Source organism: Euleptes europaea, chromosome 14 (genome assembly GCF_029931775.1).
Source record: "Euleptes europaea isolate rEulEur1 chromosome 14, rEulEur1.hap1, whole genome shotgun sequence".
NCBI lineage: Eukaryota > Metazoa > Chordata > Lepidosauria > Squamata > Sphaerodactylidae > Euleptes > Euleptes europaea.
In genome coordinates this window covers 30442092-30456462 of record NC_079325.1, presented here as the reverse complement: position 1 = coordinate 30456462, position 14371 = coordinate 30442092, and the positions used below count along the sequence as shown (strand labels likewise).

Genomic DNA, 14371 nt, shown 5'->3' with positions numbered 1-14371 from the left:
CACACATTAAACAATCCATCTGTGATGTTCGTTTTTTAAAATGGAAGCAGGTTTTTCTTTTTTGAGCAAGCTTTCCACACTCCTTCTCCCCTTGGCAGTTGATTTTGTGAAACTCTGCAACGAGGAAGTCTCTTAACAAGCCCATTCTCCCCAATTCATTGCTTCTAGCTCTCTTCAGTCAAATCTGCCTTTTGTACTTTTTTGGGTTCCCATCAAGATGGTGATGTTTCAGGAGCATGGGCACGGTTAAGCTTTTGTCTGGGAGGGGGTTGGCTGTCTTCGACTTCTTCCAGCCATTTTGCTGGGATTCCTTTCTCAGCCCAAGCGGAGACACGAAGTACTTTCTCAACATTCTGCCGACACAAAGGGCAGCAGCCACTGCTGTACAGAATTCTTGTGGAACAGCAGAAGCAAAAGTAAGCGTGGCAGCAAGGAAGCATCACGGTGTTGGCCTTGCGGTAGAAGCAGACCACACATTCTTTGCCAATGCTGCTTCCTTCACAGAAATTCCTGCACACCGATTCTTGAAAAACAGAAACGTTTCATTAAAAGGTGGAGAACAAGTAATATAGAAGCACATATTTCCTCAGCTACCCCTCATATTGGCAGGAACTTACAGGGGTGGCATCTACAGACTGTTTCCTTGTGCTGAGAATGCAAGTTGAGACTGATGCTATTGTCAATACTAGTTTATTTGCCAATCTACAAGCACAATAAAGTGGAAGCAAGCGAGGCTGCACGACTACTAGTTCTGCTTCAGATTTTCAAAGCAGCAGTTGTGTGCACACAAACATACACTGCATCCCAGTTTTCGCTAACGCCAAGCTCCCAGCCAGTCTTCCCTCATACTCAAATGGTGTCACCTGCTTCTTTGCCCCTTCCATGAGCTGGAGGATGTGTCATACCAAAAAGTGCAGATAGACTTCTAGCCACTGAAGCCTCATTATAGCAGGCTGTGCGAGTGGAGACCAAGTTTTCATGTTGCAAGGACCCTGATAGGATACAATGCGCGCTCTACATATAAACAATGCATCCCTTTCCCTGTGGGATCCCTGTCAGGGAGGGCTGAGCTTTCCTAATATCTGGAGCAGATGGCACGCTTTGTTATCACTGGAACAGTATCTGAGTACAGTACTTCACTGTTCACCACAGAAAAGGAGAGCAGCCATTCGCTTAGATGGGGGATAGGATAGTGATGTGCCCTGGGATATTGTTACATTCTTGAGCAAGGCCCTTTCTGGATACTCACCATTCTGCCCAGCTGTATTCAACTCTAGTTGGTTTGACTCATACGTGCATATCTTTGGTCTTGAGGGATCTGCAGAGAAAGAAAGAGGAAGTTCAAATACCACATCTCAGCTAAATCAGCCTTTACCCTAACTGAACTGGACAAAAGCTCCTAGGCTAACAGGGCTTTTTCAAGTATTGTGGAGCAGCAAATCAGCAAAAAAAAAACCATGTACTTAACAAGGAGATGCAGCCAATTCATAAGAACATAAGAAAGGCCCTGTTGGATCAGACCAAGGCCCATCAAGTCCAGCAGTCTGTTCACACAGTGGCCAACTAGGTGCCTCTAGGAAGCCACTAACAAGACGAGTGCAGCAGCACCATCCTGCCCGTGTTCCACCGCACCCAAAATAATAGACATGCTCCTCTGATACTAGAGAGAATAGGTATGCAGCATGACTAATATCAATTCTAACTAACAGCCATGAATACCCTTCTCCTCCATGAATATGTCCACTCCCCTCTTAAAGCCCTCCAAGCTGGCAGCCATCACCACATCCTGGGGCAGGGAGTTCCACAATTTAACTATGCGTTGTGTGAAAAAATACTTCCTTTTATGTTTTGAATCTCTCACCCTCCAGCTTTAGCAGATGACCCCATGTTCTAGCATTATGGGAGAGGGAGAAACACGTCTCCCTGTCCACTCTCTCCAAACCATGCATAATTTTATAGATCTCTATCATGTATCCCCTCAGCCGCCTTCTTTCCAAGCTAAACAGCCCTAAGCGTCTTAACCGCTCCCCATAGGATAGTTGCTCTAGTCCCCTAATCATTTTGGTTGCTCTTTTCTGCACCTTCTCAAGCTCTGTAATATCCTTTTTAGGTGTGGTGACCAGAACTGTACACAGTATTCCAAGTGTGGTCTCACCATAGATTTGTACAAGGGCAGTATGATATCAGCAGTTTTATTCTCTATTCCTCGTCTAATTATGGCCAGCATGGAATTTGCCTTTTTTACAGCAGCCACACACTGGGTTGACATCTTCATTGAGCTATCCACTACCACCCCAAGATCCCTTTCTTGGTCTGTCGCTGCCAGCACAGATCCCATCAGTGTATATGTGAAGTTGGGATTTTTGGTCCCAATATGCATCACTTTACACTTACATTGAATCTCATTTGCCATTTTAATGCCCATTCTTCCAGTATGCAGAGATCCTTCTGGAGCTCTTCACTGTCCAATTTTGTTTTAACCACTCTAAATAATTTGGTGTCATCTGCAAACTTGGCTACTTCACTGTTTAACCCCAACTCCAGGTCATTGATGAAAAGGTTGAAAAGCACCAGTCCCAACACAGATCCCTGAAGCACCCCACTGCTCACATCCCGCCATTGTGAGAACTGACCATTGATTCCTACTCTCTGCTTCCTATTTTTCAGCCAGCTCTCAATCCATAAGAGGACTTGTCCTCTTATCCCGTGACTATTGTAGTGCCTATAATCATTATATTATTTGAATGTATGCTTTTGTGTTCAGTCTGCATACTTGCTTTTATGGAAATGCTAGGCCTAAAGTATAAGAGCTGGTTTGAAACACTATGCATTCATGTGCACACACACATGAGGGCTTTGGGAAGGTGGCACCTAGGAGCCATGAGTCAGTAAAATCAGGCTCTCTGTGTCTGGTACAGCCTTCCACCTATACACGGCCCAGAATTACCTACGGCCTAAGGAATGTTAAGTTTCGGTTCCCTGTCCCAGATCATGTAGCCACCTAAGTGCTCGCCTCAACCCCCACTGATAGGCCTATGCTAATCCAAAGGTGTCCATCATTGGGTCTTTGTGTGTCTATGCTCAATATGACGTATATTGTAACACCCCTGGCCAGAAGTTATAAAGGTTCTTACAACCCTATGTTCTGTGTGAGGACTGTCCTGCGCATTTTGGGCAGTTTTATCCGGTATGTATATTAGGCCTAATAAACAACTGCTTTGAACTATCAACCTCCTACTGTGTTATATTAATTCGGAATTAATATTATAACACAGGCACTTCACTATGAAGTTTGCTTAGCAGTCTTTGGTGGGGGACTTTGTCAAAAGCTTTTTGGAAATCCAAATACACAATATCCACAGGCTCATTCCTGTCCACATGCTTACTGACACTTTCAAAAAACTCTAATAGGTTAGTGAGACAGGACCTACCCTTACAGAAGCCATGTTGGGTTTTGCCCAGCAGACCTTGCCCTTCTATCTGCTTGACAATTCTATCTTTAATAATGCTTTCCACTAATTTACCCGAAACAGACGTTAAGCTAACTGGCCTGTAATTTCCTGGGTCCCCCCTGGGACCTTTTTTATAAATGGGTGTTACATTGGCCATTCTCCAGTTCTCTGGTACAGAGGCTGATCGAAGGGACATATTACATATCTTTGTTTAATTCAATCTCTATGACTTATGTACCTATAAGCTCTCATGCTTGCAAGGGGAGGGGCTATGGCTTAGTGGTAGAGCATCTGCTCGGCATGCAGAAGGTCCCAGGTTCAATCCCTGGCATCTGCAGTTAAAAGGACCAGGCACCAGGGGATGTGAAAGATCTCTGCTTGAGACCCTGGAGAGCTGCTGTCAGTCTGAGTTGACAATACTGACTGTGATGGACCAATGGTCTGATTCAGTAGAAGGCAGCTTCATGTGTCCACTTCTGTAATCAAGCTTTAGATGTTGAGAGATACATCTGGAAAATGTAATGCAGGAATTTTTCTTATGGGGGCCTAGCTGGAATAATCGTAAGCCAAGTTGATGAAGGTGGACGTGTCAAGCCCAGAAAACAACTTGGCCAGAGAAGCTTGGCTTCCTATAATGAAAAAAATTGGCCATCTAAACAGAACAAGATCATAAACCAGCAAATTGGCCAGTCCAACACGTCAGCCGCTTACCTAGAAGCTGGACAGCTTTAGTTCTTCCATAGATGTCTATAACCGCCCAGAGAGGCCTTTTGACTGGAACATCTTTTAGCAGTAAGTGAGAGCCAGACTCATGGTCGACTCTGAAGAAAACACAGCCTTTCCTGTTCACCCAGAAGCGGACAATGGTGCCCTTGCCTACATATTCATCCGGTAAGACACCAGCCCAGCACTTCCCTTGTTTGACCAGATTGGGGCAAGCAAATGGAGGCAGATCCCTGGAGTCCATCAAGGAGGGATGCTCTGAGGTGAAGCCCAACCTTAAACCACCAAACCATCTGTCATCTTCCTTTAGGATTTCCAGTGTCACCTTCTCATTAACGTGAATTGGCCGGTTAGAGAAGACGATTCCATCATGGAAGGTGGCTGCTCTGGTGGCTATGTACTCTGATTCCTCTAGAATGATCTGGGATCCTTTGGTATCTGGATGGAAGACCAGTGGGATGTATGGATCCTGGACGAGGCCACCTTTAGGAGACAAAATGATAATCTAAATGAAGGGGTACAGCATGCATTCTCTGCTTTGCAGTTGTTCCTTGGAGTTTATTCATTGGGCAATACAGAGGTGTTCATCCATGTAACCACAGGAGCTAAATTGGGGAGGGGATTCCTTAATTAAAAGCTTTCAGGAGGATGAATTCTGTGCCCGGTGGAATTGTGGCATACACACAGTACTGTCTTGCCTAGGTGTGTTTGTGCACATGTGGTGTAATGCTCACTATTAATACAGAACCCTACAAAAGTTTATCACTGGAGGAAGTGGTTGATAACATGCCCCATCCTAGTGCTTCAAAAGGAAACTGGCTTGTTTAATGTACCGTACATGTATCACACACCCTTCATACAAACAACTCTCAATTACAAGAACACAAAACTGAAACTGACCAATTCAACTGACCAATGAACACAAAAATGAAACTGATCAGGGGGAATCAACAATTGCACAATGGCTGAATGCCTCCAGTAAGCTGCCAACTTAATAACAAGCAATAAACTCTTACATTTCCCCTAATTATTCCTGTTTTGATGAAACTGCTTGTATTCAGTGTTTACCAAATATTATTTTTGCAGCAATTTGTTGATTGAATACCAGGTGTACCAGTTTTCGGATTCTGCATACTGTAAAAAACTAAGCAGATGCATAAGCAGTTCTAACATTAATTGTACGCATAACAGTTTCTGATATAGCCTCAAGTATGTTTTTCAAAAATTACTAGTTTTTTCAGAGAGCCAGCCACATACAAAAACAAACCAAAACGGCCACAATACCAACAACCCACTGTAGATGTTGTTGCATTCTTCCAAGTTGTAATCTGTTATTAGGTGGCTGTTCTAAAGCCAATATATCTTATAATACTAATTGTGAACTGCAAATTTTTCCCATTTTCTTTACAGAAGGTGTGGAATGTCTACATTCAGTGTCTTGATACATTTTTGATGAAAATTTCATTTTCTGACCTGGTAAGTTTTTCACATTCTGATACTTCTGAGAAAAATTCACTCAGGGATAAATGAACTGTTCTTTACTCTCTGGACTCCATCCTACAGCTGGTTTCCCAGGGCTGTCAACCTATTTCATTTGACTGATATTAAGTACTGTTTTGATTAATTAGCCCATTCGTTGATTTAAACAGCTTCACGCTACCAACTTCCTGATACACGCTCAAGAGATTACTGACTTTCTTAACAATGTTAAGAGGATGCTTCATTGCCTCCTGTCCACCTGCTTGTACGCTTTAAAAGGGTTGGGTGGCAGGGCTGGGAGAAAATTTCTGCCTGAGACCTTGCAGAGTCTCTGAGAAGGACAGTGTGCGGTTAAAAAGTTGGGACTTGCAAAATTGCAGAGGCAGCTATGTATGGAAGAACTCTGGGCTGTCCCTGCTCCAAGAAAAGCATGCTCCAGCCGCTGAAAACCTCAGGTGACGTTGCCCCTCTCCGAATGACTGCAGGGCTCCGCTACCTGTAGTAGCAAAACAACCTGTGCTGTCACCAGACCGGAGCACCAATTTGCAAGTGGCCAGCATTTAGCAGGATTCATCAAGTCTAACAGGCACTGTAACTCTGTTTATAACCCCAAATAGATAAGGGGAAATTAATAAGTATGGGAAAAGAACAGAGGAGGGTAAATCTTGCCTGGGATTGTAAACATCAGCAATGATGTAATCAACAACGGTGTGGGGCTGTAACAATTTTGGAAGGAGATCAGTAACCAGGTCAAACTTGAAGCCAAACAATCCGTTTGATTTTAGCACCAGCCAGTGTTTGAGTTACTGGGGATGACAGGTGGCTAGATTAGATGCCTGCTTTACTCATCTTCACTTTTCTTTCAACCAAAGATGTACAGAAAAGGAAAATAATTCCTTCTAGATGTTGTGGGCAAAGTGAACATGTGGGAGGATGGGAGCCTGCATATAGGCTCCAAACGTACATTCCGATGAACGAATGCAAGTCAGGAGCAGCAGCTGCTGCCGCAATCCTGCTCCCTTCCCACATGTATCTATTCTACCCCCACTGAATATCACACTTATCTCCCTAATTTCGTCAGATTTCCTCCTAAACTTCAATATTCCTATACAATCCTGACTGCATGTGGTTAGTTGCCACATGTTTGGATGTACCCTCTTGGTGAGGAGGAATCCCTGCACATACAAACCTATCATGTCAGAGAGGCTGCTAAAATAGAAGACTTCTTCCTGACATCTAGTTTTCAAGGTGCAGGGAATTTGGATGGGTAAACAAGTACAGCATTAAATCCTGTGCTTCTTCCACCTGTGCAGCAGTTCAGGAGCAGCTCCCTTTTAACTCTGTGACCCGTTACACAGGTAGACAAGAACCAAGTCTTGAGTAAAGCAAGTGACCATTCTCTACATCATCTTCCATTCAGACAAGTGCATTTCTTCTCATCCTGAAGAATAGCCGTCTGAATCAGACTTATTTTTTGGAAAGGGGGTACCCTTAAAAAAATGGTTCAAACAGTTGTTCAGTAAAGGGTCTAGGTCTCAAACATTACATTAAAAGTAGCAGTGTATCCCTGCGTGGAACATGAAAACTATCCTTGATATTCAAGTGCAGTCATGTATTATTGAAGCTGAAATTGATGAATACTGTTGGGGACTGAGGAAGAACTTTTACTGAAGAAATTTGAAATGGCTGTATCCCCTTTTCATCTGTTAAAAGTATTGCTTCAACATTACATCTATGTCCCCCTTTCATCTGTTAAAAGTATTACTTCAACATTACATCTATGAAGATACATCTTGGACTTTGAGATGAACTTATATATGTATAGGATTGATTGTTTAGATTGTTTATCACTTTGTGACATTGAGAATTGGTAGCTTTTGAATAGATTATTTTTGCACCCTATACTACAGTTGTGTCGCTCTTGTACCCATTTCTAACTTTGTTGTATTGGTACAGTGGTGTCTGCTTTGTTCTCACAACCTCCAGGTAGTAGCTGGAGATCTCCTGCTATTACAACTGATCTCCAGCCGACAGAGATCAGTTCCCCTGGAGAAAATGGCCACTTTGGCAATTGGACTCTATGGCACTGAAGTCCCTCCCCTCCCCAAATCCCGCCCTCCTTAGGCTCTGCCCCCCAAAACCTCCCGCCAGTGGCAAAGAGGGACCTGGCAACCCTATTCTTAGAAAGGGACTGGGGGAGGTGGCTGCCTCGAGTGCCTGGGGGTCCAGATAAGAGCCCTCAAGGGGCCGGATCCGGGCCCCAGGCCTTTTGTCTGACACCCCTGGTTAAAATGATAATGACAACAACTGGTCTTAAAATGCACTGGGTTGCTCTCCTTTTGTGTAGCTCGTTTCTCACAGTGAAACTTGTCTCAGGTGTTCGTGCCCCATGCGAGTCAGCTCCGTCCACCTGCCCTTCAATCCTGTGGCCTGAGGCAGATGTCTCACCTTGTCTCATGGAAGGGATTGCCTCCACTCTGCACTCATGCATTGACTTTATCTCTCAAACTTACTGCCTCATAAGGATTTCACAACAATGCTGATTTTATAAAGGGATACGTACGCTGAAAGTGCTATATTACATATTGGTCGAAGAATAAAGCCTTTGTCTAGTTCCACATGCTAGGTGTGTTTTATGGAGATGGCAGTTACGATTGTTAATTCCTTTATTGCTATAATATTGATAAAGATCGATTCCTGCAAATAGCCTGAGTACAATACAACCCTACAGTGGGTAGGAGGACAGTGGGTGGGAGGACAGGATCAAAGTTATAATTTTCCTAGGCCCCCAAAGAAAACTACCAGCTTGTTGGGATAGCACCCTGCCCCCACCTCTCCCTCAAACATGCAGACACCAAGGGTTGCTCTTGATAACCAAAGACTTCAACCAGATACTACTGGGAGTCAGGCTGAAGGGAAGAGAGCGGGCCTATGCAGTAAAGCAGGGTTCCCCAACATTGACCCATGGGCACCATGCAGCCCAGTTACTCCTTTTCTGGCACCCACCAACTTTTTGACCTGCAGTCAATGCAGTGAAACTGTGTATACGCAAGAAAATATTTTTAAACAATACGTTCATTTTAAAAGGCATCTTGTTAAACAGAGCTTTTGCCCGAAATATTGAAAAGTTACTATTATGCTTAAGCATGACCTCAGTCTCTGACATCTTTATGGTTGGTTCTGCTTCCTGCGGCAGCCATTTTGTAGTTGTGCCCACCACCCTGTGTCTGAATTTCAAAGGTGCCCCCTTGCAGGCTCAAAAGGTTGGGACCTCTGCTGTAAAGGAAACTGCTGTAAAGGAAACTAGGCTTCTCATGGCCTGGGAACCCCGTGGTCTCCTCTCAAGGATCCTTTAAGCTGCCCTTTTCCAATTTAAGGAGGTGTGGGATTGTGGCCTTGGAGGACGTTGTTTCTTTGAACCATTCCTCAGTGCAATTTTCCACAGCCCCAACTTGTTGCAAATTATTCCCCTGACTCCTTATATGTTTTCCCAACCCTCTTTTCAGTCATGCACCTGTCAGGAAAGATAAAGGGGGGGGGGAGAGAGAGAATAATAGCATTCCTGTAGCATTTTATGAGTGTTCAAAACCTGCCCTGAACTGGCTTTGGCCGGGGAGGGAGGGCTAGAAATCACTAATAAACACAATTGGCTCAGTTATCCTCATAATAACCCTTCAAGTGGGTCAGTTACTGCTCTATATCAATCACTAAGAAATAGTGGGCTCAGGACAGAAACAAGACAGGTCATGGATTTTCTGGCTCATAGTTCACATTTCTAGTCATCATACTACATTAAGTTTCAAGGAACAGTGATGATAAATTCCTTTTATGAATTTATGGTCCATCTATTACAGCATCCTGTTTCCTTCAGCAGTTAATCAGATATGTCTGGGTGCTCACAAGCAGTGAACCATTTCTTCCCATCATCTAATATTTAGAGATATGCTGCCTCTGAACATGGAGGTTCCATCCAGCAGTCATGGTTAATAGTTGTTGATGGGTCTCCATTAAATGTTGAAATCTTTTTCAAAAGTCATCAACCATCATTACATCTTACGTTGCGTAATTCCATAAATTAAATATTTGTATGACAGCTGGACTGAAGAGAAAGCACTCTGTTCACACACACAGGGCATTTAAAAAACAAACAAACACTACTTCAGAGCCTTGTGAATGAGGCAGGCTTCATTGCTCTTTTAGCACAGTCAACCCCGCTGCAGTAGCCTTTTTAGTACAATGGGCATAACATGTTTTGGGGGGCCCTGGAGGCTGGAGATTAAGAACATAAGAAAAGCCTTGCTGGATCAGACCAAGGCCATCAAGTCCAGCAGTCTGTTCCCACAGTGGCCAACCAGGTGCCTCTAGGAAGCCCCCAAGCAAGACGACTGCAGCAGCACCATCCTGCCTGTGCTCCACCGCACCCAAAATAATAGGCATGCTCCTCTGATCCTGGAGAGAATAGGTATGCAGCATGACTAGTATCCATTTTGACTTGTAGCCATGGATAGCCCTCTCCTCCATGAACATGTCCACTGCCCTCTTAAAGCCCTCCAAGCTGGCAGCCATCCCCACATCCTGGGGCAGGGAGTTCCACAATTCCACAATGCGTTGTGTGAAGAAATGCTTCCTTTTATCCGTTTTGAATCTCTCCCCCTCCAGCTTCAGCAGATGTCCCCGCATTCTGGTATTATGGGAGAAGGAGAAAAGCTCCTCCCTGCCCACTCTCCAAACCATGCATAATTTTTATAGACCTCTATCATGTCTCCCCTCAGCCGCCTTCTTTCCAAGCTAAACAGCCCTAAGCTCCTCAGTTCCACGCCCCAGAAGATGGGTTTTGGGACCCAGCTGCATCTTTCGCCACCTGGTCTGAAAAACCCTCACTGCAGGCACGAAGTATGAATGCACATTCATCACAACCCAACCAAATCTTAGTTTAGGATCTAACTTTCTTACCGAGTAAGGTGCTGACGAAGGCGCCCATCTCTTCTTGCCGAGGGCTTTGCTGCTTTGACCTGGCAGAGTAGGAGTTCCCCTTTCGTTTTTCCGCTTTTCCTTGAAATCGGCGCAGGGACCTTTTCTGTATCCACCCCAGCTGAAGTTTCTTGTTGCCATGCTGGGATGAGCAGCCTGTTTTTTATACTGCTGCCTGTGCAATCTCGGGAGTTAAATATTAATAAGCCTTTATGGGTAGGTGTGTGTGGGTTTTTTTTTATTGTCACGAGGTACTTTTGCATTAGGGTATTTCCATTTGCTCGTGGTCTTGCGCCTGTGTGCGGTGCTTGTAAACTATCCGCTCCGCCCCCAGCAGGATCCAGCGTTGCTTGGTTCGGGATCAGGCGATGAGAGCAGCGGATCTTGGGAACACAAGCTTCTCTCTCCCCGCCCTCTCCCTTTTGAGGGTTTCAGTCTGTGTTTAGGGTTCCCCCCTCCCCCCCAAAAGGTGTCAACCCATCGATTCTATTCCTTTATCTTGGCTGGCTTCGAACGTCTAATGATGATACCTTTAAACTAGCGACTGGAGCATCTCCCCGCCTAGATTCATGTCGCTGTACTCTCCCAAGGAGATAATTCACAGTGGGTAGCCCTGTTAGTCTGTCTGCAGTAGTAGAAAAGGGCAAGAGTTTATACCAAATAGTACTAGTAATAGGTAATGTCTCATTTATTTTGTCCCAATCATTTTGGGTTTTCGAACGGTAAAACATACTTTTATTATGCAATAGCTAGACAATTTGATTGATTTTTATATTTTTATAATTATAACTATGCATTTAGATATATTCTATTTCATGTTTGTTATACGGCACTGATTAAGTCTATTGTTTTATTGATATGCGACATTGTTTTTGTGTTTTAAACGGTTTTTACCCTTCCCTATATTTTCCTTTCTGTATCCCCCTAATTATAAAAATAAAATTAAAAAAAAAGAAAAAAAGAAGGAAAAGGGCAAGAGCCTGTGGCTCACAAAAGCTCATACCCTACCAGAAAATAGTTTTGTTAGTCTTTAAGGTGCTACTGGACTCTTGCCCTTTTCTACTACTGCAGACAGACTAACACGGCTACCCACTGTGAATTATCTTCATGGATGGCACCACCTTTAGCCGTACAGAATGGAAATCTCCCAAGGAGTAATGGGAATTGTAGTTTGGTGAATATGCCGAGGCTTCTTCTGACCTATCCAGAGCCCCCTCATTTATTGCTCTGAGATGCATGGAAAATTTCCAGGGAGAGGTGAATCAGTGGGAAGGGAGGCGGGATCATCTGCCAAGCAGGCGGACCGCTTCCTCTGTAGCTAACTAAATAGGGAGGCGAAAACGCATGGGAGGTTTTGCCTTAAGGCTGTGACCACACTAGGTATTCCCAGCGATGTATCAAGAGTTTGGAAATGTTATAAAAAAAACATCACTTTAAAAGGGTTTTTTGGATGCCACGGCTAAAATAATGGCTGGAAGACATCTTCACAGCTAAAGGGGCCAAACAAAGTGCGAACCGTATTTTTTATAACAGTTTCAAACTCTTAATACATCGGTGGGAATACATAGAAAGTGCGAACAGTATTTTTTATAACATTTCCAAACGCTTAATAGATCGCTGGGAATACCTCGTGCAGTAACAGCCTTGGATGTGCCGCTCTCTAAAGCACATTTTCCCCAGCCAGATTATAAAAACTCAAAAATAAGCCCCCATGCAGAGTTTTGAGAATTCAGATGGGGAAAATGTGCATCTGGAGAGCGGCAAACCCAAGGCAAAACCTCCCATCCGTTTTCGCCCTCACTGAAATCGACGGTCTTTCCTTTCACTTCATGCGGCGAGGCTGGAGGCCCCTGCCCCATGTTTTCAGTCTCCTAAGACCACTCCTCAACAGCTTCCAGCTCAAGGTTACATTAGTTTTTCCACACTCCTGGAGCACCAAAAGGGTTTACTTAATGTTCACATTTTCACCACTCACAACAAGACAGTCACCGTCCGGGGAACAGAGCGCCTGGTCTAGACATTAGGAAGAATTTTCTAACAGAGCGGTTCCTCAGTGGAACAGGCTTCCTCGGGAGGTGGTGAGCTCTCCTTCCCTAGAGGTTTTGAAGCAGAGGTTAGATGGCCATCTGTCAGCAAGGCTGATTCTATAACCTTAGACAGATGATGAGAGAAAGGGCATCTTGGCCATCTTCTGAGCATGGAGTGGGGGTCACTAGGGGTCCATGTGGGGGAGGTACTTGTGAATTTCTTGCATTGTGCAGGGGGTTGGACTAGATGACCCTGGTGGTCCCTTCCAACTCTTATGACTCTATGAAAGTCCAAGTGCGTTACTCTGGGCCTGCCTGAAGGGCGCTAAGGCTAGTCGCTATCAATTTGTTATGGTGCAGAGAACCAGAGAGGACTTATTTGGGGGGGGGGGAACCAGCTGGTTCTATTCCCCCTATGCTATTGTAGTGATAAAACGCAAACATATTAATCAATTTGAAATTTTATTGCTGAAATAGCACCGGAGGGGGGGTTGTGGTACCCTACTGGAGGCTTCCCACCCCACAGCTGCTGCCTGCTCCGTTCCTGAGATCTTAACATGCTGCCTAAATCAACAAAATGGCTTCTGGGGGTGGGTTGGTTGCAAGAGGGGCAAGGGTGAATGGTCATGGGGAGAGAAACCCGACTTTAAGATTATTCATGGAAATAGCCTCTGCATTGGGACTGATGCATGGGAGGATTTTGATTTGCCTCTCTCTAGATGGACATTTTCCCCATCTGAATTGTCAAGACTGCATGGGGGCTTATTTTTGAGTTTTGAGAATTCAGATGGGGAAAATGTGCATCTAGAAAGCGACAAATCCAAGCCAAAACCTCCCATGCATAAATGGCCTGAGGCAAAATTTAAATTCATGCTAAAACAGGTTTGTCAAAATGCGAGGCAGGTGCAGGGTGGCTGCGAGGTAACATCTCAAGGTCAGAAAAATCATGAATAATTCAAAATAAGCCCCGGGGGAATTGTGAGGCTAATAACCAAGCATAAATGACCAGTCTCTTTCCTTTGCGGTGGGGCAATTGAAAAATGGCAAGCGTCCAACATTTCACAAATTAAATGGGTGTAACTGTCAGGGGATTACAGGAATATTAGTTGATTAACCAAAACAGTTTTAATAAATTAACTATGCACAAATTTGCATATGAATAAAATCAAATTAAAAATCATACTTTAAAAATTAGGCATATTATGCATGAAAGGAAAACATTTTTTTTCTTGTTTAAAGAAGTAGAGCATTACTTTTCTTATCTAGCCTTGGAACATTAAACTAAAAACAAGTTTAAGAGAATTGCAACATTGAGCTTTGATGCTGAACCAAGGATTTCAAACAAAAATGTTTTCAGTTTCACATTCAAAGCATGTGCAAAGTTTGGTGACCACAGTTCCCGAAACATGGAATACCCTTTCAGTTTCATGAGGGACTGCTGTGACTGAAAAACAAAAGTCTGGATCAAGGAAATTTCTGTTTGTAGTTGTGTGGCTTTCCCTGCTTTCCCCTTCTTCCCAGCAGTCTGCTGTGACCCCCCCCCCCCACAAATCCTCTGCCCAAGATTGGGGAACTGTCATGGAAATAAGGGAATTCTGGGCTTGCCAACCTCAAGGTGAGGGCTAGAGATCTTCTGGAATTACAACTGAACTCCAGATGACAGATCAGTTCCCCAGGAAAAAAATGGCAGGTTTGGGGGGTGGACTGCATGACATTACG

At 44.2% G+C, this 14371-nt stretch overlaps 1 protein-coding gene across 1 annotated transcript; it reads right to left on the bottom strand.

Annotated features, from left to right (window-relative positions):
- Positions 1–212: 212 nt before the first annotated feature.
- Positions 213–10635, bottom strand: NEURL3 (neuralized E3 ubiquitin protein ligase 3). Its single transcript, XM_056860084.1, has 4 exons — positions 10608–10635; positions 4164–4658; positions 1250–1318; positions 213–523 (listed from the first exon to the last, which is right to left on the bottom strand). Exons 1-4 carry the CDS (start codon positions 10633–10635, stop codon positions 213–215), a joined length of 903 nt encoding a protein of 300 aa, XP_056716062.1.
- Positions 10636–14371: the final 3736 nt, after the last annotated feature.

Excerpts from the sequence above, each read along its gene's own strand:
- NEURL3 (XM_056860084.1), bottom strand. The coding sequence starts at position 10,635 with ATGGGCGCCTTCGTCAGCACCTTACTCG. Across the intron at positions 1,319-4,163 it reads TAAAGCTGTCCAGCTTCTAG|ATCCCTCAAGACCAAAGATA; the intron begins GTAAGCGGCTGA and ends CTTTCTCTGCAG. Across the intron at positions 524-1,249 it reads GAATACAGCTGGGCAGAATG|AATCGGTGTGCAGGAATTTC; the intron begins GTGAGTATCCAG and ends CTGTTTTTCAAG.